Below are 27980 nucleotides of genomic sequence, written 5' to 3'. Positions count from 1 at the left end.
TGTGAATAGATGAAATAATAACTGAGTAGCACATATTAATTAGCAAAATTAATTGCTAAAAGGTTAATTTTCTAAGCTGGGTGATGGGCTGGGCACATGGAGGTCCCACTACTATTAAAAATGAAGGGCGGATCCCTGGGTGGCGCAGTGGTTTGGCGCCTGCCTTTGGCGCAGGGCGCGATCCTGGAGACCCGGGATCAAATCCCACGTCGGGCTCCTGGTGCATGGAGCCTGCTTCTCCCTCTGCCTGTGTCTCTGCCTCTCTCTCTCTCTCTCTCTCTCTTTGTGTGTGACTATCATAAATAAAAAAAAAAAAAAATAAATGAAGGGGATCCCTGGGTGGCGCAGTGGTTTGGCGCCTGCCTTTGGCCCAGGGTGCGATCCTGGAGACACGGGATCGAATCCCACATCGGGCTCCTGGTGCATGGAGCCTGCTTCTCCCTCTGCCTGTGTCTCTGTCTCTCTCTCTCTCTCTGTGACTATCATAAATAAAAAATTAAAAAAAATAAATAAATAAAAATGAAGGAAAAAAGGCCTGGAAAACATCAAAACCCACTTGAGCTATTCTAATACTGTCTTATCACAGAGCTGAATTTTATGCCTAGCCTCCTGAGTTTGGACTCTTCATTGGAATAATGTTTGCTTTCCATTATAAGTCTATTGTATAGGGGATCCCTGGGTGGTGCAGGGGTTTAGCACCTGCCTTTGGCCCAGGGCGTGATCCTGGAGTCCCGGGGGTCCCTGCATGGAGCCTGCTTCTCCCTTTGCCTGTGTCTCTGCCTCTCTTTCTTTCTGTGTCTCTCATGAATAAATAAACAAAATCTTAAAAAAAAAAAGTCTATTGTATAATCCACTTATCATATCCAAATTAAAGTTGAAACTTCTATCCTCATTACTGCACTGGCCCCAGATAAGAGAACCATCTACTAATTTTATGAAAGTACACAAGAGGCACAGCTAAGAGCTCTGCCACAGTAGCACTCTTTCTTTTATTCTCTCTCCTTAGGGGGAAAATTAGGTGTATATTTTATCCCTCAAGCAGATTGTAGAATATGGCTTGTTACTCCTTTGCACCTTCCATCACATCCTACACATACTAACAACTCTCTGCTGACATATTTTTATAATTTAACTTTAAAAAAATTAAATTCAATTAACATGTATTATTGGTTTCAGAGGTAGAGGTTAGTGATTCATCAACCTTATAGAATACCCGGTGCTCATTATATGACATGCCCTCCTTAATGTTCAACACCCAGTTACCTCGTCCCCCCCGCCAACACTCTAGAAACCCTCAATTTGTTTCCTAAGAGTTTCCTATGGTTTGTCTCCCTCTCTGGTTTTGTCATTTTATTTTTTCCTCTCTTCCCCTATGTTCTATTTTGTTTCCTGAATTCCACACAAGTAAAATAATATAATTGTCATTCTCTGATTGACTTATTTCACTTAGCGTAATCCCCTCTAGTTCCATCCAGGTTGTTGCAAATGGCAAGATTTCTTTTTTTTTTTTTTTTTTTTGATGGTTGAGTAGTATTTCATTGTGTATATACATGTACCACATCATCTTTATCCATTCATCTGTCGATGGACACGTGGGGTCTTTCAGTTTGGCTACTGTGGACATTGCTGCTATGAACATTGGGGTGCAGGTGCCCCTCCAGATCACTACATTTGTATCTTTGGGGTAAATATCTAGTAGTGCAACTGCTGGGTCAGAGGGTAACTCTATTTTCAACTTTTTGAGGAACCTCCATACTGTTTTCCAGAGTAGCTGCACCAATTTGCAATCCCACTAACACTTAAAAGGAGTCCCCTTTCTCTGAAAATTTTACAATGACTTCTGAGTAACATGAAAGCTATCTGCGCATGTCTTAGAAGTCACAAGCGGAATTTCAAATGCATCCATCCACTCAGTCAAGAAATCTTAATTTCAGTATTTTAATACTCTTAAAATGGATATTTGCATATTTCATCTTCTATAATATACTTCAGTATATATCTGTTAAGTTTCTACTTAAACTCTAGGAGTTGCCTTGTTAAGAATGTAGTTGAGGGATGGTTAGCTGGTATTTTAACCAAGAAATTCATACTCAAGGCAGTTACAAACACTTCTGTTATCCATGATTTGATCAGCATCCAATATTTTACTCAGTAGTATATTAAAGGTCAGGGACATTATTGGGGAATAGTGGCTCACAGACTAACGTGAAATCAAAACATTGCTCTTATTGGTGAAATTAGGGTTTTAAGATATATGGATTGTCTAAATACATTTCCAATCCTTGCATGCACAGGTTATCTGAATCCATGCAGGCCTCTAGTTTACAATCTCTTTAAAGATGCAACCTGCGGCTTAACCTCTTGTTTACACCCTTTCTTTTAGGACTGCTGGTTATCTGCTGCTGGCCATAAACATAACAGAATCCTCTGGAATGCTGCCTTGTCTGCCTCAACTAACCCCTCTTACAAGGCAATAAAGATTATAAAAGGATAGAAACCTGGGACTGCACTGAACTTACCAATTGAACTCTTTTGTGCCAGCTTTGCTACAGAATGTTTTCCTTAAAAAGTGTCTGAACGTGTGGCAGAATTTAGCCTAACAGATGTTTTCATTATAACCTGGTAATAAGGATGTAAAAGACTGGCTATCCCACACCCACTTCGACACTTGTGGCCACCACTTACCTACCAAAAAGCATCTAAGAGTTGAGAATGATAAAGTTAGCTTGGGTCAGTTCACAACAACTGACACACAGAAAGTCATGTTTCTCAAATTTATTTTAAACATTTCACATTAAATGAAATTTAACCGTAGTCATTACAGAGCATCACCACAATAGTACACACAAAGAACTTTTAAAATAAAAGACAAAAGAATACAACCTTCAACAAGTTAAATGCCACTTTACCATGTAAACAAAAATAAAACCCTGATGCTAAAAAGATACATATTCAGAGGTAAAATACATTACAAAAACACTTAAACATTAACATAATCCACTAGATCACATTCTTTGCAAGAGAGTACAAATATTTTGTACTCTACATCTACAAAATTTCAGAATCCTGTTAAAATCAAAACCATCTCTGGTTTATGATACAGCACAATTCATAAGGCAAAAATAGAGGCATTATCATCCAGTTCTTTAATTTCACTTGTATTTTAAGGCAAACTTGGAACTTTTTGCTTAGTATTTTAAAATAAACGGGACTTACACATGATAACTTGACAAAATTAACAATAAATTATCTCTAGTTAAGTATGCATAATATAAAAGACATATGGAAAACAATTTTTCTCTCTACAGAGATGTAAACTGGATTTTTTATTGACTCCATATTCACACCAGTAAGAAACTTGTAAACCTAAAGTATTTAAAACTTAACTGTATTTTGCACTCTTTTCAAATGTGTATCAACACTGAATCAATATACTATAAGTGAAAATCCAATATGTATCCAGCCACAGAATATATCTAATTAAATTATGTCTAATTAAAGTGCTGTTTTACAAAGGAAAAAAAAAGGTTAAGAAGTAGAACTGGATGTTAACTTGACATGTGACATCTTATAATTTCTTAACTTTCAGACTACAGAGGTTATAGAGGTTATCACAAGTTTATTGAACTTTTAAGCAGTATATTTGCTGTAGAATCTGATTTTCCTGAAAATGAGCACTTAGGTGACAATACCAGAAATCCAACACCAAAATTGAAAACAAACACAACATTTTATGTACATATATTTCCTTCAGTGCTAGCCAGAGCCTTGATAATATAGTGAATAATTTTTTAAAGTTTCTATCATTTTGTTTTTCTAATAGAAAATATATTATCCAATTCCAGGAACTTTGGAGTTCTATAAACATTAAGTTTTCTATAATTCTTTTTCATGTCCATAAAACCTAATTGGACACAAAAGGACACAAATGTTTATACATAAATTAGGTCTCTAATCACTTCTGGTGATATTGGCTATAAGGAATTAAATTCACACTTAACCATAATAGTTATTTGGGTACAGGTCTCCCTCACCATACTTTACTCTTTGAATGAAGACTTATATCTTATTTATAATATTTCTAACCCTGACAGAATCTGGCACAATATCACATACACACAGATCCATAATTTATCAAGCTATGAAAATAATTTTTTAAAACCTAATGCCATCTTCCTATCATTAGATACCACTTCCTATAGTTCATTATTCATTCATATTCAAAACAATATTAGCAATAACCTATAGAACTTACATAAACATCCTTTGGGCTATATTAAAAATCACTTAAGTTCTATTACTATATTTAACAAATATTAAATAGCCAAACATTCCTACCAGATGAAGTCTTCATAATTATGGAAGGCAAGAATCTTCCAAGTGATAAGATTAATTTGTATTTCCACTGTCACCTTTTTTCCAAAGTATTTCTGGACAATCTTAAATAGCTTTCTTCTCCTTGCCTGAGTATATAAAATTATTTCTATTATCTGTAATTGTGGGAATTTATAACCAAACATTCTGATGGTTTTTAACATAAGAAACGTGACTTTAAATACAAAATTTTGTCAGCAAAATATTCATGATGAAACTTCTCACAAATCTGTATGAGAAGGTCTATTGTAAAGTTATCAGTTGTCAGGTTACAATACCTCTGGTTATTAGGAATAGTACCGTAGATTTAGTAAACCCAAAAATAGTATTTCTGAAGTTTGGGGTTTCTTCTCTTCTTTTTAAAGGTTTTTCTAATTTATTCTCTGGCATATGGTTCCCACTATCGCCCAAGATGTTTCACATTTAGTCTTTAGCAGGATAAAGTTTAGATTTTTCCAAAACCATGATCAATATATGCCTTTTGTCTAATTTACCAAGTTGATTACATGTTTTATAACAATTTGATAGTGGGGATGATATATGAGTAAAACACTGTTTAAATGTATAGCATAGATCTGCTTACAATTAAAATAAATTTCTATAGTCTTTCAAATTCCTTTATCTTTGGGAGAGAGATTTAAAAAGTACTAATAGAATGCATTTAATATTAACAAAAAAATTGAGTTGAAGATTAAAATTAAATATGTAATGAATATGTACTTCAAATATGTACTTCAAATTGCTTTTCTTTAAATAAAGTCTAGGCCAATCACAATAGTGCACCTTGTTTCTATTCAATAGGTTTATTCAAATCAATTAAAAAGTTATTGCTATATATCATTATGTTATTCAAACAAGCAACATAGAAAATACTCAGCCTGTCAATTTTATTAGTAGCTCCTGTTGAGTTCTTAATTGGAAGAGACTAAAAATCACTTGCAAGGTTTTATAATCTGTGCAAATAGTCATAAAGCATACTACTTACATGATTAAGATGACTTTACATAGTTTTGTACTATATATTTAAATCTACATTGGCAGTTTATGGAAGAACAAGAAAAACTGCAAATTGCCAGGCTATAAACAGTTTCCAAGAAATAACAAATATGCTAATGAATGAACCTATGTTTTATAATTACAAATGGCTTCTTAACAGTAGTTTGGAATATTATGGCACTTAAGAATGCAGTATGAATTTTTTCTTAGGAAATAAATTTACATTGGCTTTGCAGAGACTATAAAGAGATAATAGGCAGGTTAAAAAACAAATCAAGGAAAAGAAAAAACTACAGTACCAAAATACAAGTACCGACATCCTAATAAAATCCAAAGTAATATGTTCAAGACGAACAGGTATTTACTAAAACATGCTAAAACAAAATGAGCTAATAACCACTTATTTTAAATAAGCTGTCACTGGCTATAGCAAACAGTCTTGCTCGTTTCTTCAGTCAAAATAGAACCAAATTTAGAACCATTACTCAAGTAAACATTGAGTTCCAGTTTTCCTCAGTAACTTTAAAATATTCAATTACCTAAGAAATGTACAAAGTAATGCATAACTGCCTGGTGCTTTATATATAATGCATATATTTGTTTTTAAAAAGGACATCTATCTAGTACAAGAAGAAAGATTAAAAAGTGCATCTTTCTTTAAATCACTACTCAGGAACCATGAAAAGCATAACATGGGCCATTTAGACGATTTTTAGATGTTAACATTAGCATAATCGCTAACATTTTTAATAAGCACAAATGAACCAAGCCAGTAAAAACGAAAAAATACTATCAAAACATGTCATGCATATCTCATACTGAACATCCAAAAGAACATTATTATAGCCTTGTTATAGATCCTACAGTTAGCACCATTTTTATATCTGAACTCTGAAAAAGCAACCAAAGGTCTTAAAAAACTGAAGTATTATAAGGATTTGCAAAAAAAATCAGTATGTACTAAGGGTGGTACTAAACATATGTCAAATATTTACATCAACACTGGGAAGCCTGCTGTACTATGAAAAAAATAAAACTCAAAATGATATGCTTAACTTTTTATCCATGCTCAGCATAGCACAGGTGGGTAACTAAATTCATCCCGCATTAGCCTGCCCATATAAAAAAAGGCATAAACAGTAAATATCTGACTTCTTAAAATAAGCCCCTAAATATTACAATAGTAAAAGCATTTATTTTGCAAACTTATTACATCCCCAGCCCTAAAGCCATTTCGTAGGAAGAGTATCCAGGTGACTCACTATGGTATATAATTTACAACCCTTAAAAGTACCCCCCTCAAAAAAACAGCCCTTTATTTGTTTAAAATGTGAAGCATATGAATTTATATCCAACAGGCAGTATCAGCACTCTGTCTAGTCATTCAACACACTCCAACATCAGCATCTCTCATCGTAGTAAATCATGGTGCATATATTAAGGAAGAAAGAGAGCTAAAAATTTTTTTTAAAGCAGCAAGATTTTCTCCACATGTATACTTTTGAACATAAAACTACTCTATCCCAGTATTAGGGGGGAAAAGTGCACAATTAAATTGGCAAGTTTTTTCTTTCTTTTTTTTTTTTTTTTGATTATTGATTCACTGTGTAATCAAGAGCAACCAAAGCTACTTGCCAGTTCAAAGTACCCAACAGAACTTTGAGTCTTCATGCCATTTCAAGTTAAAAAGAAAAGTAATGTAGCTTTTGGATTTCAGAAAATTGAGCATCCTTTCATGCGGCACAAGGTTCATTACCACACTACTACCACCAGTCCACACTTGTCAAAGTGCAGTTAATCCAAAGTTGCAGCGACAGTATATCATGCCAGCTGAATCCAGCCACGTATCTGAGATAGGGTCATATTTCTGCACGGTATTCAGATAGGAAGACCCTGAGTGACCACCAACTACATAAAGGTAGTTATCAATTACTGCAGCACCAACCCCTAGGAAAAATGGGTAAAAATAGGGAAAAAACATGTTAACCATGAATTAAGTAGACTTCTCACTAAAAATAAATTTGTGTTTTAATGTTTTCTTAAAATATGTTTCAATACTCTCTAGTTAATTATACAAGCAATATCGCCATAGGTACTTACTGGAAAAAAAAAATCCCTTAACATGAAAGCAAGAGTTGAAGTCCTCCTTTACCTCTCCTCCCCAATCCTACTCTTCCTCTCCTCCCCCACAGGAAAATACAATGAATGTAGTATATGTCTTTTTATATGCTTTTTCAATTTATATTTACATACTTTCCAACAAATCATTCGTTTTTACCAGGTTTTTGAATATGTTGAAATATCTGAAACATATCTTGAACTATATAACTTCTGCTTTAAAAATTCTACTATATAGGGACACCTGGGTAGCTCAGTGGTTGAGCATCTGCCTTTGACTGGGGCACGATCTCAGTCCCGGGATTGAGTCCCATATCGGGCTCCCTGCATGGAGCCTGCTTCTCCCTCTGCCTGTGTCTGTGCGCCTCTCTCTGTGTGTCTCTCATGAATAATAAAATAAAATATTAAAAAAAAATTCTACTACATATACTGTTATACACAATTCTGAAGAGAACAAGACTATCCAACGTTTTTTCACATTTTTGTCATTTTATGCATTTTGTCATTTCTTATGCAAGAAATATCCCTAAAGCATTTCCATCAGCAACTTAAAAGATTTCCCCTTAAAATAATGTGATTTGGGTTTGGGTTAAAAGGTAATTTCTTCCAATTCTCAAAGATGTTTTTGTTTTTCTCTGGGAACCTGAAATCCAACCCTTTCTAGATCTCCCAACCCCCTGCGTAGGTGAGAGCATTTGAAAGTGAACATACAGACTGCTGATGCACAGTAATAAAACAGAACAATCCAAAGATTCTGTGTGTGTGTGTGTGTGTATAACATATAAAAAGATGACATTTGTTATATGGACAGAAGAGCTTCTATAAGAGACATTCTATTCGTACCATTTCTAAAAATGTTTTCTCCCAACTTTAAGAAATAATATGCACACTGGCCTATTAAAAGAACAGTAAAGAAATCGATGTAGTTTTGTTGACTAGTTGTCTCTCAAGTTTAGCACAAAAAAGGTCTTTTTGCTGGACAATACTATTATATTCCAACTTTTATTCTAAGAATATCAATATAAGAAATATCCTCTATGTTTAGATATTTGTTAGTTATTATTACCTGTTCTGGGTTCTTTCATTGGTCTACACACAGTCCACTGATTTTGATGAGGGTCATATCTTTCAATGCTTGACAAATGTGAGACACCATTATGTCCACCCACCACAAAAATAAAGCCTAGCATGACACCCACACCAAAGTGAATCCTTTTATCTGCCATAGATGCAACCATCTCCCAGGAGTCCTTACTTGGATCATAACGCTCCACACTGCAAATATTCACAAAAGAAAGAATTAATTTGCATATTCTTTGTGCCATTCTTCTTACCAAAGTAAAATTAAAACCTACCATAGTTTTAGAAGTTCTAACAGACAGCTGTAAAGCAAGAGTAGCTTGTTTCAGAGGTTTACATTTTGCTGATAAAATTGGAGGGATAAAAGCTTACCTTGTGAACCATGACAATAATACCCATGTGCTATTCCATTATATCATACTAGGGGCAAGGTCTATTAAGGACATAGTGCTTCTGGAGTCAGGACACCTGGATTCAAGTACTAATGCTATACACTTAGAGCAAATGAACTTAGCCCTGACACTTTGGGTATATGTAATCCTGGATAAGCCCTTTCCTCTCGCCTGCAAAAAGGGGGATAATCTAACCTCAGATAATTCATGTAAGAATACAGTCAAATGAGTATGCATGTTCCCAAAGGACTTTGAAAATCACAAATTAAATGTGTTTTCTAAAGACACTAAAGATCATCTATATGGCTAAGGAAAAGGGAAGATGAAAAAAAGGAGAGTAATTTTTTGTTTTATAGAAGTCATGATGGTTTACTGCAAACACTGAAGATTTCATAACACAAACTGACTAATCACAATAATCTCAGTGATTTAGGAGAATTCAGGGATTTAAGTCAAGTCTGCATTCCAGGGAACTCTTGACATTTCCAGGCTGTATTATTGATACCTAAATCAAATCAGAATGTCCTAAAAAGTTTCCCTAAAAAAATCTCAGAAGGCCTTTAAATCTCTATATTGCCCTGAGTGGGCACAAAGGCAGGCTTGTTGAGCTTGTTATGGTCCCAACCTAACTTCTCAAAAAAAGCCTGAAGCATTTGAGAGCAGCATAATTCTGGAATTCAAGACTAAGACTAGACTATAGACTAGAACATATACTAAACTATAAACGTTTCTGAAAGGATACTGGGATAAAAGCCATCAGAATCCAATTACTGGACAAGAAGAGTTGATAAGTTATAGTAAGAATTTAAACTTCAAGAGTATGATCTCCCAATGGAAATACTCAACCTTTTTTCTTACAAATTTCTGCCAGCACATTTTCAAATAAAAATGCATGTCTATGCCCCAAATACTCTTCCTTCAATGAAGGGAGCAATAAAAAATACGAATACTTTGACTTACAGAGAAATAAAAATTCATAGATACAATGCTGTTGTGCCCTTGCTTTCTTAGTTAACAAACCACAATATACTCTTCCATTAAATGCTCACAATCAATAATACACACATCACTCTAGTCATTATCAGAGAAAATCTTTGGAACAGCAACTTTCAAAAGAAGTTCAGAATTGTAATTATTTTTCCATATAAGCAAATCACTTTATGCTTTTATTTTTCTCATATATTTTTTCTCTTTTATTAAGAGAATACTACAAAATACAGAAATCTCAAATTCAGACACCAGCAGAACTCAGGTACACAATGATACACACATGATTATAGAATAAGAATCCAAAAATGAATATTTAAATAAGGCTTAACGTTTATGTTGCATAATATATAAGCATACAGGAATTACATTTTTCACTTTTTAGTCTGCTAAGCAATGCAGTAACAGACCATTTGTACACAGACATATACATATTTATTTATATTCACCACCCAAAACCTAACACTAACTTCATTTTATTTTGAATCTCTGAATTAAAACCTAATCCAATTATATTAAATGAATGTATTTAAAAATTTGTAAGAGGGATTTGATTCTTAAGTTTGCATTAAATCCTCATGTAAAACAATTAGACTCATAGAGCAGATTAAATTTCTTAAATGCCTAACAATATTACTTTAAAAATTAAAAAGGGAAGTTCATTCATACATACAAGTTGTGTATGAATCATTGTTAATGAGACTTTAAAAATCTACAAGCATATACAACTTCATTAAGTTAAATACCTGTTCATGTGGGCAGGACCATACCCACCAATGGCATATATCATTCCATCCAACACGGCTGCAGCAAAACAGCTTCTTGTTGTAGTCATTGGGGCCACAGGTTGCCATTTTCTTATTTTAGGAATATACTTCTCTACAGATTGTAAATAAGATTGTCCATCATAACCACCTAAAGCATAAAGTTCTCCTGCAAGTACTACCACTCCAAGAGTACTTCGGCTCTCATTCATTCTCTCAAGAGAAGTCCAGGTATTTGTATCAGGATTCCAGCATTCTACTGAATTTTCATGTTTTCTGATAGTGATGCCAGGACGCACGTTAGTTTCAATACCACCTATAACATACACTTTTTGGTCTAAAACACATATTCCAAATTCATAGCGAGGAATGTTTAGGGGTGCCAAACCAATCCAAGAGTCATTCTGAGGAAAGTACATCTCCACACTAAAGAATAAGCAGAAAAAATTAAATTTTAAAAATCAAAATGACCCAAAACCAAATTAAAATGTTTAATCTCTTTAGTAACCAGGGACATGCAAATCAAAACCACAACAAACTATGACACTTTCCAGACTGGCAAAAATTTAAGGTCAGATAATCATAACTCTTGGCAAGAATGTGAGCAAGGAATGCATACTCTGTTGGTGGGAGCATAAACTGATACAACCTATGCTGGAAAACAATTTTACATTATATGGTAAATTGAATATATACAAATGTTCTGACATAGCAATTTCGTTCATCTGTATCTACACTATTAAATACCTGTTATAGTCAGTTTTTGCATCAAGACATACATACAGAAACGTTTATAGCAGCACAGCAAAAATCACCCATTGAAAGGAGAATGAATAAATAAGATATGGTATATCCATCCTATGACTGAGCAATTCCATTCCTAGATATGTACCCAAGAGAAATGCACACATGTATATGTATGATGCTCACAACAGCATTATTTGTTAACAGTCAAAAACTGGAAACAGTTCAAATTTTCATTAACCATAAAAAATAGATAAATAAATTATGGCATATCAGAGAATATGAAAATAAATTATAGCTACATATAACAGGAATGAATCTTTTTCTTCCCTTTTAACAGGAATGAATCTTACACATATAATGCCAAGGGAAAGAAGCCCAACTCAAAAGAATATAGTCTGCATAGTTTCATTTACACCAAGTTCAAAAACATTTCTAATCCAGAGATTAGAAATGAGGATAGTGGTTACCTTTGGGGAGGGCAGGAAGGGAAGTCCAGAGTGGTTTCTGGGTGTTGGTCCCATGCTATTTCTTGAACTGGTTTGTAACATGCACTCTGTGATAATTCACTGAGCTGTACACTTGGGATTTGTGCACTCTTCTGTATGTGTGCAACACTTTAAGTAACTCTTATAATTAACATGTTCATTGTAGAAAGAAAATATTGTATTAAACCCATATATTGTAATATCATACACCAATGAAACTAAGTGAACTATTGCTTCATGCAATCTCACAGATGTATTTCATAAACTTATTGTTCAGGAAGAAAACACATCTCTAAAGAGTATGTATAACATTACTCTATTTATATTAAAAAGGTGTGAAACAATGCTGTATTGGGGCACAGAAATATGTGGCAAAACTGTAATGAAAAGCAAAGAAATAACATACAGAAAATTCAAAATAGTGGTTACTTCTTGTGGAAGAAAGGAGATGCATCAAGGAGGGACACAAAGGAATTTAAAGGTATTGTTGTCTATTTCTTAAACTGGTTGATACGTCCTTGGGTTTCTATTCTTTATACCTTGCATGCAAATTATATACAGTCTCTTTCAAGTATACATGTTTCATTTCCATGTCTCCAAACTCAAAAGTGCAATAGCATAAAAATATATATTCTCTATCCAGAATGATCAAAGAATATTTATTCATTCAATAGTTATTGAATGCCTCTATTCAGTTTTGTTATATTGCTAGTTTTAAAAATGAATTTGCTCCAATGAGAATGATACATTAAGGAATTATTTTACCTTAATGAGAGCAGTTTCAGTGAGGTAGTGGGGACAAATCTTGACTAGAGTGGATCAAGAGAGAATGGGAGATGAAGTGAAAACAGTGGATATTGACTTTTCAAAGGACCTTACTATAAAGAGTAAAACAGATGAAGCAGATATAAGGATAAGCAGAGGAAGACCATGGTGTCCAGGGAAGATTGGTTGAACCTGGGAGCTTAAACCAGAATATGTTTGCATGCTGATGGCAATGATGTAGTACAGAGGGAGAAGGTAACGTAAGAGAGAGATGGGATCAATGCCAAGAGCAGAGTCCTTGTGTAGTGGAGAGGGAATAGAAGCCAGTAAGTAAAGAAATGGAGGAATTGGTCTTAGATAGAAATAACTAGGTGGATTTGGAGATGAGAAGATGAGATAGTTCTCTTCCATTTCTATGATAGTAGAGTTAGAGACAAAAGTCATCAGCTGAGAGTTGGAAGGTGAGGGTTGTGGGGGTTTGGACGTTTTATTTTAATGGGGAAAAGAGGTATAAAACAGTCCTCCAGGAAAGTAAGAGTACACTGCTTAGGGAAAGTAAAGGGATTGTTGCCAGTGCTCAGAGCCCTAAGTGAGACCACTTAAGACGGATATATGTTTCTCTAGCCTCATACTGCTGCTCAGGTACAGCCATGGCACAAGTGGAGAACAGATCCTAACTAGAGGAGTATGATGGAAGAAGGGCAAGAGAGCCCTAAGCGTATTCAAAGGAATGATAGCAGTGATGTTTCTGGAATCTAAGCTAGGTAAGGAGAAGGTGAGGACATGTAGTTATTAGTGAGCAGTAAGTTTTCTGATAATAAGGCCAATGGATTAAAAGTCTGGAAGGGAATAAAGAATGATTGCAGTGGATGTACTGAAATAAATAAGCTGGCAAGAAAGGAATGGTAGTCCGAGAATGGAAGGTATGAAACCAAGATTTTCAAAGTCTAAAGACACGAGTAATGACAAAGTTGAAGTATAATCATGAGAACAGGTGCCTATGGTAAGGCAGAAAAGACTGTTAGAAGTGAGACTAAGGAAAGAGCCAAAGTTAATGGATAACTGTGGGTCATACTATGGCAATGTTGAAATCAGCAAAAAATGACTGTTTATACAGAATGATGAAAAAGATAGTAAGCCAGCTACAAAAATTTTCAATAAATGAAGTTACTAAAGAGATAGATGTTGGCAACAAGAAGGGGTATCAAATGATATAGCCTGATGGCAAATGCTTGGAATGATTTGAAATTTTTGAGGGGGGAGATGAAAAAATTTTGGAAGTGGATATGAGAAACAAAGAAAACACTTACCCAACCTTTAGGACCTATGATACATGAGATATGGGGAAACAGAACAAAAACAGTTTGGAGAGGCTTCGGCAAAAACAGTATCCTTAAGCATCAGTCATCTTTCATTAGAACAAGAAGTTGAAAATAAAGGGGATTTTTCTTATGACTGAATATGATTTCTCTAGGATATGGCAGGCAGATTTGAGGAGTCAAAAAAAAAGGCCTGGGGCAGCCCTGGTGGCTCAGTGATTTAGCGCCGCCTTCAGCCCAAGGTGCGATCCTGGAGACCCGGATCCAGTCCCACGTCAGGCTCCCTGCATGGCTCCCTTCTCCCTCTGCCTGTGTCTGTTCCTGTCTCTCTCTCTCTCTCTGTCTCTCATGAATAAATAAATAAAATCTTTAAAAATAACAATAATAAATAAAAAAAGGCCTGGTAATTAGGTTAAATTTGATGACATACAGGACCATACAATAATGGTGCAATAAAACTAATATATTCAGGTTATGTCCCAGGTTCCTAACACAGAGCTCCTAAACTTCTTGCAATTTCCTGAGTAATAGGAATGCCTTTTGTTATTTATAATGAGCCCTTTTCTTTTCTTTCTTTTTTTAAAGATTTTATTTATTCATAGAGACAGAGAGAGAGAGGCAGAGACACAGGCAGAGGGAGAAGCAGGCATCATACAGAGAGCCTGACGTGGGACTTGATCCAAGGTCTCCAGGATCACGCCCTGGGCTGCAGGCGGCGCTAAACCACTGCGCCACTGGGGCTGCCCTATAATGAGCCCTTTTCAACCATGCCTGAGTTTATGCTACTGAGGTGACTGCCAGTGGCCACCCAGATAGGTTCAGCAGGGGGCTGGAAGCCAGAGGTATCAACTGTGTAATTAACAGTCTGGAGGCTGAGCTCAATCACCAAAGCCAATGATTTTCAATCAAACCCTCATAAGAAAATCTCCATAAAACTCCCTAAACAATGGGGTTTGGAGGGCTTCTAGGCTGATGACACACTGGGATGCTGGGGGAGGAGGGGGTGGCATTCCCAGAAAGGGCATGGAAGCTCTGTCCTTCCCTCTCCTCCCCACATCCTGCTTTATGTGTCTCTTACATTTCATTGTTCCTCAGTTATATCCTTTGTAATAAACCGGTAAGTACAGCACTTTCCTTAAGTTCTAAGAGTCATTCTAGCAAACTTGAAGTGGGGAGTGTTCTGTCCTCCAGGCAGAAATGTGGGCAGCCTGGGCACCCTATTTGTGGCCAGCTTCTCTAATGGGGACAGTCTTCTGGGACTAAGACTCTAAGCAGTGGGGTCTCATATAACTCTGGATAGTGTCAGAATTATTAGACATGCAGTTAGTGTTGGAGAACTGGACAATTGATTGGTGTGAGAAAAAACTTCTCAATGATAGTAAGAGTTCAGCTATGAGGATGGATTTTTGTAGATGATTTAGGTAAACAGAGATATAAGATATAAAGGTATTAGTCCTTATGGTTTTTGAGGGCAAAGGGATAATTAGTTGTAACGAGAGCTTCTTTCTTGGAATATGACCTATAACTTAGAGCACTGAGGTGAGTAGTGTCATGAGTGGTTTAAAAGTCCATGTAACATTTAATGTATTTGGACAGTTATTCAAAATCACTTCTAATGTATTGTCATCCTTATGACTCCCTATGTGTAAATAGAAACAAAACTCAGAGCTTCCTGAGATTCCTTAAGCCAACTACCCAATCTCTACTTTCCTCTTTTTGCAGTTCTTCCTTTCCTAGTTAAAGGGAAGAACTGAGGCTATTAGACAGCATCTATCTTAAATTCCTTCTCCCATCCCTCCCCCCTCCAGTAAACCTATCCTCATATTCTGGTTTGGGGGCATAAAGAGTCCCTCTTCCTCATATTTAAAACCTTCTATCTTTGCTTTTGATACCAACCCCTTCCTATTGCCTCTAAAATCTTGCTTTATCAATGACCAATCCTCTGTCCTGTACCTTTACCTTACCTCTCTTCACTGGCATCTGATAATAAACATATTCATGTCTCTTTCTCTTCAAAAACAAAATAAACAAAAACTTCCCGATTCTATCATTTTGCCTTACTTCTCTCCTCATCTCAGCCAAGATTCTTAAAAGTCTTCACAGTTTATTTCCTTATTTTTATACACATCTCAATCTGCTATAATATATTCACAACATTTCTACAATTCTGCTGAAATTACTCCACCAAAAGTCATTAATGATCTCCGTATAGCCAAGTACAAGAGCCATTTTTCTACCTTTATCTGTCTGGAACTTTCCTTAGCATTTTACATTGTTAATTACACTTCTTTCTTCTTGACACATTTAAATTGTTTGGCTTCCATGACACCTTTCTCTCTTGATTCTCCTACCTCTAAGACTGTTCTTGAGGCCTTCATCTTGAATATTAACATTCCCCAGAGATTCATTTATGAAACAATCTTTTTTCCTTTCTATATGTTCTCAATGGGTAGAAAGAAGGGACATTTAAGCAGTAAAGAAGTCCAGAAGACTTCATGGTTTTAATTTATACCTCCAAATGCTATTATATACCAGTAACTTCCAAATACCTAGCTTTGATCTCTTCAGTGAGCTTTGCAATACTTTCTAGCTAGTAGGACATCCTTCACTGGATATTTAATTGGCACTCTTAACTCAGTATGTCCAAAACTGAACACATTATTTCCCCCCTTTAAAATGGCTCCTCCTCCTATATTCTCTCTCTTGGTATATAACCATTCATCCAATATCTAACCAAGAAATCTAACTTATTTTTGATTTTTCCCTCTCATTATCCTCCCATATCCATTCACTAAATCCTGTCAATTTGCTCTTTTAAAACATTTCTTAAAATTAATGCCCCCTTTCCTATCTTTGCTATTTCTACTTTGGACCTCATAATCTCTTGCCTATACTTTTATGACAGCCACTTACTAATGACTTAGATACTAATTCTGGCTCTTTAATATTTCTCCATAAGGCAGCAAAGAATGATCTAATGTGAATCTGATCATTTCACTACCCTCCTTATAATTGTTTTTTGATCCACATAAGAAAAACCTTCTTTACCATGGCACACAATACTTCTTTGACTAGGCCCATACTGACCACTGTCTACCCCTTACTGTTTAGATCTTTGAACTTTATTTTTAATTTGGTTTTCCACCCCCCCACCAAGATTTTATTCTTAAGTAATTTCTATACCCAACGTGGGGCTTGAATTTATAACCCTGAGAATAAGAGTTGCATGCTCCACCAACTGAGTCAGCCAGGGGCCCCAATCTTTGAACTTTATACTCTAGAATACCAAATAGCTTTTAGTCTCCTGCACCTCCTATCCTATATTTTATTATTCCACTGTGTCTTTGTGCACGTCCTGTGACCTTTTGCTTGGGTCTTGCTTATTAGCCTTCAACACTTCACTTTGGACATTTACTACTACTACTACTACTACTACTTCTTCTTTTTCTTTTTCTTTTTTTTTTGACATCATTAACTTCTCCACAATATCTTCCCTAATCCCCCCCAAATGGGATAAATGCCTTTCCTTAATACTTTCATGGTATTATCTTTATCACTGCGTTAACATTACATATTATAATTATCTACTTAAATATCTGTCTCCTTAAGTAAATTATAAACATGTTAAAGATCAATTATCCAGCATGGTATCTGATGCACACATATGTTTAACATTTTTTGTAGAATTAAATAGACTTTTTTACACTGATTCCAATTTTTCCATAGTTGTAAATAATACTGCAATAAATGGCTCTGTCCAAAGACATTAAACTTTTTTTTTCTGGGGTCCTAGTGGCTCAGTCAGTTAAGCATCTGACTCGATCTCAGCTCAGGTCTTGATCTCAGTTATGAGCTCAAGACTCACGTTGGGCTCCACACTGGGCATAGAACCTACTTTAAAAAAAGGTTTCTTTCTTTTTTTAAAAAAAACAGATATACGATAAAAAATTACTGGTTATAAACATATGAACAGTTCTTATAACTTTTTAATAATTTATGTATATCATCTTTAATACTTGAGAGACCAAGAGGCAACTGGTGAAGAGTTTTTACCATGTAAATTCATGTTTGGAATTTTTTGTCATGACATTTTACTAATATTTTTTTACTTTATACCAATAATTAATGCCCTTAAAAATAAGTCAACAATTTTTGTAGTGACCATAACTAATATTCTACCTATAATCCAATCTCAATGATACTAACTTTAGACTTTGCAGTTAATTTAATTTAGACAATTAAAAATTAACTGAGACTTTCTAAAAGATACAGATATATCAGTTAGTTGACACTGCTAAGACATCAACAGTTTCCTACCATTGGAGGGAGAAAACTCTACTAAATTTTTGGAAATGGCCAGAAAGAAATCATAATTTAAATAAACTTATCAAACATGAATGTTTTCACAGAGCATTCCCATTCAAGAATAAAGGAAAGGTAACATCCAGCTTTATTTTCAATGTATGAAAGTTACCTGTATAGTGTTCCAAATCAGGGACTGGCAAACTATGACTAAGGGCCAAATTCAGCCCACCAGGGACTTTTGTAAATAAAGTTTTGTTGGAACCCAGTCATCTCATTTGTTTATGTATTGTCTGTGGCTGCTCTCACACTACAATGCAGAGCTGTGTAGATGTAAGAGACCATATGGCCACCAAGTCTAAAATATTTACTTTATAGAAAAAGTCCGACAGTTCTTACTGTAGATTATTAGAAAAGAAAGCACTCTTTACTACTGTCATTAAAAATATTTACACTGAAGAAAATAAATTTGTAGGTCCATGATTTTTATTCAGTATCCTAACTTTTTATTTCTTTCATGATTCTTCTCCTTGATGATATTCATTCAAACTCACTCTTGTCCCCAGTCTGCCCTCATCAAAGATTCCTAGCTCTCCTTCTTACTAGCATCTTCTGTTATAGTTAGCAATAATAAATCCCTGCTGACCTGGTCAAATAATAATGTAAGCAGTTTCACAAATTAAAAGAAAAAAAAGACATAAAATAGTAGAAAAGTAACCAAAATTCATAAAGTTTGTGCATGGGGGGATGGGGGGAGGTTGTTAATAACAGAGAGTACTGAAAGGAATCAATGACAATGTGATTAAAACAACCAGATTATGTGATTCAGAAAGAATAAACAGAAAGAAGCAAATAAATAGCAAAATCAAACTATTTAAAAAATAGAGAAAATTAGCACACTTAAAAAATATAAAATCTTTTAGCATAAATCCTTTAAGAAAGCCTTCGATTTACCTATCCAAACAGGCAAATAGTCCAGATTTTCCTCCTACTGCACAAAGTACTTTGGGGGCACAGCGAGGTCGTGTCATCAGGACTGTCTGATGAGAGAGTCTATGTTCAGGCATAAAGTGGTACTTTAGGGCTTCATTCAAAAGATGTTTACAAGTGCGATCATCACGAATAAGATGATTTGCTTCATATAGTCTAGTGAGAAACTTAACACTCAGCAATGGTAATCTCACACTGTTAAGTAGCTGTGCTAAGTATTTCTGACGTTCTTGTACGTCATACTTGATCCAAGACTCAAGCGCATAAAAAACAGTCTCTTCAGTAGCTACATTCAAACAGTCATTGGAAACAATTTCGTCCAAATCAGCATGTGTAAGCTCAAAAAACTCTTCAGTCTGGCACACAGCTTCAAAATTCTGGCATATGTATTTAGTAGCTGCCAAATAAAGGTCATGACAACCATATGTCTCTGCAAAACGAGAAATTCCAATACAATTACCAGGATCAAGTTGGCTTTCAAGAAACGCACAACATTCTTTCAAGACAAGCTTTATCTGGAGCAGGTTTGCTGCTGGAAGGAGAGATTCAACTGTGTCCTGTGAAATAAAAACAGTCCCTGTATAGGCATACTCTACAATGGCCTGGAGAGCAGTTTCATCGATGCACTGAAACTCAACCTCACTGTTCTCTTTTTCAGAAAGGTTTCCAGTAAACATAGCTTTGAAATATGGGCTGATGCTGGCAAGTACCACTTTGTGAGCATGGATTTTAACATCACCGACTCGAAGAACGATGTCACAGAGTTCGTGATGTTGACGAAGAAGATTCAAGCCCTGCAGAAGCTGTTCAGAATGTAAGTGGGTTAAGTTAGCAAGCATGTAGGTCGGGGATGTGTGGTCCATCTGCAGAAAAACAAAAAGCATGAACAATTATTTCAAAATAATCTTGCCAGTATGATTCTTTTTTCAAACAGTACAAAATAAACGAAGTTTGTTATTTATTGGCCTGTTTGTTGGTTTTCAAATACTTTATGCTAAATACTAGACAGGGCTTTTAGCAATTATATAATTAAATTCCTATATTATAGATACTAAGAAATAGAGGCCCAAAGATTATGCGGAATGCCCTAAACCACAAGTCTCTTGACAATGGACTTTTGGACTGCGACTCTGCCAAGAAAATGTAAAGTTCTACACAACTTTAAGTGCCGTGAATACAGTACTTAAGTGTCATTTTATTAAGTTGCCTCTTCTCATATCCTCAGTTCCACTAATTCTCACCCTTTCTACAGTAACCTTTCACTCCAATAAAGTTTATGTAATTATTATAGCTCTATGCAAATATTTTCTTCCCATAAGCCAGATTTTTGTCTATAACCTTTCTCCTCGCATCTTCTTTTCATTCAATTCAAATTCTAAAAAGGCTGGGTCAAAATTAACTTCATGGGTAACCCTGTAAACATTTAAGTACTCAACTCCTTTACGTGCAATTAATTGTGCTGCTTTGGATAACATAAACAACTCTTCCATTGTCTGAGACTCTCAATTCTCATTTGTCTGATTTAACAAGTCAGACTGGAAAGTTCAGAATAAACAGGAAAGGTGATTGGATACAGGAAGTAAGAGAAGGGATTGAAAACGGAGCTATATCTAATGATACAAGAAAAGGGAATACAAAGGTAAACTGATTAGAAAGGAAAAAATAAAACTGTCTTTGTTGGCAGGAGACATGACTGTGCAGAAAATCTGAAACAATCAACAGAAACATCCCTGGAACTAATAAGCAATTATAGGAAGGTAGCAAGATACGAAGTTAATATACAAAAGTCAATCACTTTCCTATATACCAGCAATGAACAAGTGAAATTTGAAATTAAAAATCTATTACCATTGACATTAACACCTAAGAAAATGAAACAGCTACAAATCTAACAAAATGTACACAAGACTATATGAGAGAAACTATAAAATTCTATTGAAAGAAATCAAAGAACTAAATAAATGAAGAGATTCCATGTTCATGGATAGGAAGACTCAATACTATCAAGATGTCAGTTCTTCCTGACTTGGAACTATATAATTCAGCACATTCTGAATAAAAATTTCAGCAAGTTGGGGATCCCTGGGTGGCTCAACTGTTTAGCATCTGCCTTTGGCCCAGGGTGTGATCCTCGAGTCCTGGGATCGAGTCCTGCATTACGCTCCCTGCATGGAGCCTGCTTCTCCCTCTGTCTGTGCCCCTGCCTCTCTCTGTCTCTCATGAATAAATAAATAAATCTTTAAAAAAATTTTTTTTCAGCAAGTTATTTTATGGCTATGGTAAACTGATTCCAAAGTTGATATAGGGAGGTAAAAGATGCATATTGCTAATTCAATATTGAAAAAAAGAACAAAGTTGAAGAACTAACATTACCTAATTTTAAGAATTTTTTTAAATTTTTTAAAATTATTTATGATAGTCATACAGAGAGAGAGAAAGAGAGAGAGAGAGAGAGAGGCAGAGACATAGGCAGAGGGAGAAGCAGGCTCCATGCACTGGGAGCCCGATGTGGGATTCGATCCCGGGTCTCCAGGATCGCGCCCTGGCCCAAAGGCAGGCATCAAACCGCTGCGCCACCCAGGGATCCCTAATTTTAAGAATTCTTATAAGCTATAGTAATCAAGACAAGGTAGCACTAGTGAAAGAATAAATAGACTAATGAAACAGAATAGGGAGCCCAGATATAGAACCACATAAATAGAGGCGTCTGGGTGGCTCAGTGGTTGGGCATCTGCCTTCGGTTCAGGGAGTGATCCTGGGGTCCTGGGATGGAGTCCTGCATTGGGCTCCCCACAGAGAGTCTACTTCTCCCTCTCCTTCTGTTGCTCCTGATTGTGCTCTCGTGTGCACACACACTCTCTCAAATAAACAAAATCTTAAAAAAAAATCACATAAATATAGTCATCTGATCTTTATCAAAGCAGAAAGGAAAATACAATGGAGAAAAGATTGTCTCTCCAACAAAAAAAATGTTAGAATATTCACATGTTAAAAAATAAATCTAGACACAGAACTTACATCCTTTAAGAAAAATTAACCCAAATGTATCATAAACCTAAATGTAAAATACAAACCTATAGAACACCTGGAAGATAACATAGGAGAAGAATCTAGATAACCATGGGTATGACCATGATTTTTTAGATATGACACCAAGGTTCCATCCATTAAAGAAAGAATTGATAATCTGGGTGTCACCAAAATAAAAAAAAAACTTCTGCTCTGAAAAAGACAATGTCAAGAGAACAAGAAGACAAAACATACATTGGGAGAAAATATTTTCAAAAGACATATCTGATAAAGAACTGCTATTCAATGGATACAGAAGATGTATATATATGTGCATACACACACACACACACAGTGTGATATTACTCAGCCATCAAAAAAAATGAAATCTTGCCATCTGCAACAATGTGGATGTAACTTATACTAAGCGAAATAAGTCAGTCAGAGAAAGACATATGATTTCATTTATATGTGGAATTAAAGAAACAAAACAGATGAACATGGGGGAGGGAAGAAAAAATAAAATTAGATGTAAGTAGAGAGGGAGGCAAACCATAAGAGACACTGAACTCTAGGAAACAGAGTTGCTGGAGGGGAACTGGTTGGGGGGAAGGGGTAACTGGCTGATGGGCATTAAGGAGGGCACTTGATATAATGAGCAGTGGGTATTATATGTGACTGATGAATCATTAAATTCTACCCCTGAAACCAATAATACAGTATATGTTAACTAAATTAAATTTAAATAATTTTAAAAAAAGAACTATTATTCAAAAACACAACTCTTAAAATTCAACAATATAAAAATAAACCTAATTCAAAAATAAATAACCTTATCAGACACCTCATCAGACAAGATACACAGATGGCAAGAGAGCATACAAAAAGATGTTCAAGATCATGTTATTAGAGAACTGCATATTAAAATAAGAATGAAATATTACTTCACACCTATTAGAATGGTCAAAATCTACAACACTGAGGACACCAAATCCTGGAGAGAATATGTGGCAATAGAACTCTCATTATAGCTTGTAGGAAAGCAAAATGGTACAGCTACTTTAGAAGACACTTTGATGGTTTCTTATAAAACTAAATGCTTCATATCAAGCCATGAAAAAACATGGAGAAAACTTTTCTTTTTTTTTAAAGATTTATTTATTTATTCATAGAGACAGAGACAGAGAGAGAAAGAGAGAGAGAGGAGCAGAGACATAGGCAGAGGGAGAAGCAGGCTCCTCATAGGGAGCCCGATGTGAGACTCAATCCTGGATCCTGGGATCACACCCTGAGCTGAGGCAGACGCTCAACCACTGAGCCACCCAGGCACCCAAACATGGAGAAAACTTCAATGAATATTGCCAAGCGAAAGAAGCCAAACTGAAAAGGCTACATACTGCATGACTCCAACTATATGACATTCTGGAAAAGGCAAAACTGTGGAGACAATAAAAAGATCAATGGTTGCTAGGGGTTAGAGGGAAGGGAGGAATGAACAGGTGAAGCACATAGTGAAATTACTCTGTATGATATTGTAATGGTAGATACATGTCATTATACATTTGTCCAAATCCATGAATGTGCAACACCAAGAGTGACCCTAAGGTAAATTATGGACTTTGGGTGATAATGATGTATCAATGTAGGTAGGTAATACAATGTACCACTCCAGTGGAGAGGTTGGTAATGGAGGAAAGTATGCATGTGTTGGGGCAAGGTATATATGGGAAATCTCTGTACCTTCCTTTTGATTTTGCTGTGAACCTAAAACTGCTCTAAAAAAAAAAAATAGTCTTAAAAAAAAAAAAAAAAGACACCTAGCTACTTTATAAGCTCACATCTCTCCCAGACTAAAAAATGTTGCAAAATATTTAAAAAGATTCTGCAAATGAACTCCCTGAATCACTGCCAGGGCCACAAGACTGGAGACGGTTTTCAAAAATAACACAGTAAACTCTACTCTAAACATGCTGGTAAGGTTAATGTTAATTTCAGATAACATTTTAAAATAAATTATTAGGACGCCTGGATGGCTTGGTGATTGAGCATCTGCCTTTGGCTCAGAGTGTGATCCTGGATCCTGGGATGGAGTTCCATATCAGGTTCTCTGCGGGGAGCCTGCTTCTCCCTCTGCCTGTATCTCTGACTCTCTCTCTGTGTCTCTCATGAATAAATAAATAAATCTTTTAAAAAATAAAATAAATTATTAAAGGTTTGATTTGTGAATACTTAGAAGAGGATACAGTGACCTCTAAGACTAGGATGGATGAACTAATAATAACACATGTCACAGACTAATCTTGTTTCTTTTTTGATGTATTTAAAAGACTTGGAGATAAAGAAAATAAACTTGATGTTTGTAAAGAATTTTACAATGACTTTCATGATTTTCTTGACAGTAAAACTAAAAAAATATAAGTTAGTTCAGTTAGTTAAATTAGCATTACCAGAGCATACTACTTAATGGAATGAGGTCTCCTTGGAGGAAGGCTTCTAGAGTATGCTATAAAGCCAAAATGAAGATACTTGGGCATGCCCTTCAGCTCTACAGATGACATGAAGCTTCCAAAGACAGGAAAATCATTGGTTAACAAATCAAGGGTTCAAAAAGACCTGATAACTAACAAGAAAAATTTAAAAGGGATAAATGTTAAGATTTCATAGTGGATTCCAAAACAACTACGTAAGTATAGCTTAAGAGAGAAAAGAGTCATCTGTAGGATGTGTTTAAAGGACTCGGGGATTTTTATTTCAGTATTATTTTAGTATACTAAGCTTATGTAGGTTTAAGTTGCAATAATAGAACTGTAACATGCGGAACTAAAGAAGATATTCTCACTTTGCTCTGCAAATGTCACACCACATCTGGAGTACAGATCTTGGGTACCAACCTTTACAAGGAAGCTAAACAAAGTATGACACATGATGAAAAGAAGAAATTTAAACATGTCTTATGGGTAATGGAAATGAGGATGTTGAGTCTGAAGAGAAGGAAATCTGATGGTTATCATGTGAAAAACCTAAAAGTTACCATCAACAACAACAATAATAATCGTAGAACATAGGGCTGTTTTGAGAATTAAATACATTTAAAGTGTATTAATCACACTTTAATTTATTTAAATTATTTAATTTATTTAAATTTAAATTTAATTTATTTAAATTAATTAAATACATATAAAGTGCTTAGAATAGTGTTTATCACTAAGAAAGCTCTTGATAAATATTACTGAATTTACCAATAAGTTATTGTATTACTAGTGAATTTCTCAATTGTCAATTTAAGAGTTTTCTGCTTTCTATGTTGCACCATCTTTCACTACTAGGTAAGAAATCCACCCTGTACTACTGATATCCTGTGCCCCACAGAGTACCGCAGAATTGCTTATTTTTCTTTATTTTTTAAAAGATTTTATTTATTTATTCATGAGAGAAACAGAGAGAGAGGCACAGACATAGGCAGAGGGAGAAGCAGGCTACTTGCAGGGAGCCTGATGTGGAACTTGATCCCAGCCCTGGGGGGTTGATCCCAGCCACTGAGCCACCCAGGGGCCTTGAATTGTTGATTTTTAAAACAAGTTAACGAGTTACTGACCACATTCGTTTTCATGTAAATAGGAATCATATAGGGCAGCCAGGGTGGCTCAGCGGTTTAGTGCCACCTTTGGCCCAGGGCCTGATTCTGGAGACCTGGGATGGAGTCCCTCGTTGGGCTCCCTGCATGGAGCCTGCTTCTCCCTCTGCCTATGTCTGTGCCTCTCTCTCTGTTTCTCTCATGAATAAATAAATAAAATCTTTTAAAAAATAAAAAAGCCTGCTTCTCCCTCTGCCTGTGTCTCTGCCTCTCTCTCTCTCTCTCTCTCTCCTTTCTGTCTCTCATGAACAAATAAATAAAATCTACAAAAAAAGGAATCATATAGTGACAGATCCTTACATAAAACTAATTTTTGTGTATTCAAGACTGACAAATTACCATTAACATATGATATGAAAGCATGATACAATACTGACTTATATCACAAATATCCACATACGCAGAACAGTATGATTTGAGGAGACTGGGCCCAGGAATGAAGGTCCTAAGGTTACAACATTGTCTTTACTATTTACTAGCTATATGACCTTGGGAAAGTGATCTTAAATTCTCAGTTTTCTCATTTCTCATTTGTAAAACACAGACAATACAGTACACATAAGAACTCAATAACTGTTAGAGACTATTACTATTATCATCCTTAAAAAGGCTGAATTTTTGCCAGCATGTGACTTCCTTTCATGGCTAAAAAAGAAACAAAGCTTACTTACTATCAAGTGAACTAACATAACCAAAGCCTGACTAATTTGGCCAAAAAAGATACAAGCCACTCTTAAATTTCAAGAGTTTAATTACAATGAAACAAGAGTAAGCCAAAGACTAAGCTTCCTGAGTCCTTGTCCCACACACCAAAAAGTACTACACCAAAACAAAAGGGGCTGGATGATGGCAACACAAGTTGTGAAGAACACAAACTAGACTGCAGCTAGGCACTATTATATTCTGCAGGTCTATTCTTTGGGGTAGGGGGACATGAAAGACCCACATCTCATCATAATCAAGGAACTGAAAGGAAGTTGTCTCATGATAGACTCTCAGGGATTATTAAGAGTCAAGGGGAGATGGCTTTGTAGCATCTCCTTAAATGCCTCTCAACTTCCTGTGTTTCAGGAGAATCACAAGGTGTTCCAAAACTCAGAATAAGCTGTGGCCCCAGGATCTAAGCTTTTGCCTATGTGGACAAATACAAGGTTACACTGAAGGTCATGATGAAGCTGTTTTCCTACACTTATACCCTCTATAGTATTTCTCCTTTATTCTACTTTCTTAGTATCCCCTCAAATAATAAAAATGATCAAAGTTTTAAAAACCACTCAAAGAAAGGGTACCAATGAAGACATTGTAAAAGAACACCCATACATACTTCTGCACATCACTGTACAGGATACAAATAACATGATGTTCACTCCCTTTAAAAAATACTGAAAATAAAGTATAAGTAAATAAATAATACTTTTAATGGTTAACCAAAACAACTCAAACTAAAAACTTTAAAAGGGCAAGGTAAAAATAGGGAACTTAAAATGAATTACACCAGAAGTCTGTCATAACATCACTCCTAAAATTTTTAATTTGAACCCTTTCCTCTCTGTAGAAATCTGACTTAAGAGAAATTCACAAAACTTTAAATCTTTTTAGAAGCTTTAAAACAACAGTTCTTAAAATATGATCCTTGTACTGCCCATTACCTGGGACCTGCTAGGGATGCGAATTCTTGAGCCCAACCACATATCTAAGAAACTAGAAACCACATAGGTATAAAGGGACAGCAATATGGGTTTTAAGCCCTCCAAGCAAAGTGATATGCATGCTAATGTTTGAGAACCAGTTAAAATATGCTAGCACAAGTGTAACTGCTAAAAACTTATTCTACGTCATACTATAACTTCTTCAAACTTATAAATTACAACAATGACTATATTTGGTTCTCAGCTATTTACCTCTAAGTGGCTAACAATAACTCACAGAAGCATTAACTTCTAATTTTTAAAACTTCACCTTTGATGGTTTATATTGACCATTGCATCTCAATAACAACCCTGTACAGAAGGAAAAGC

The 27980-nt window shown here is 35.4% G+C and overlaps 1 protein-coding gene across 2 annotated transcripts in view; it reads right to left on the bottom strand.

The window, feature by feature from the left end:
- Positions 1 to 2760: 2760 nt before the first annotated feature.
- The window catches only part of KLHL28 (kelch like family member 28), a 33266-nt gene continuing 8046 nt past the window's right edge, over positions 2761 to 27980 (bottom strand). For both annotated transcript variants that reach the window (XM_055309094.1, XM_055309096.1), the window contains 4 exons: positions 19284 to 20182; positions 10694 to 11137; positions 8555 to 8763; positions 2761 to 7317 (listed from right to left, as the gene is read on the bottom strand). In XM_055309094.1, coding sequence (XP_055165069.1) covers positions 7154 to 7317; positions 8555 to 8763; positions 10694 to 11137; positions 19284 to 20182 — 1716 coding nt within the window. In that variant the 3' untranslated portion in view covers positions 2761 to 7153. The remainder of the gene's footprint in view (positions 7318 to 8554; positions 8764 to 10693; positions 11138 to 19283; positions 20183 to 27980) is intronic.

Source organism: Nyctereutes procyonoides, unplaced genomic scaffold, assembly GCF_905146905.1.
Source record: "Nyctereutes procyonoides isolate TBG_1078 unplaced genomic scaffold, NYPRO_anot_genome, whole genome shotgun sequence".
Classification (NCBI taxonomy): domain Eukaryota; kingdom Metazoa; phylum Chordata; class Mammalia; order Carnivora; family Canidae; genus Nyctereutes; species Nyctereutes procyonoides.
This window is presented reverse-complemented; position numbering and strand designations above follow the sequence as displayed.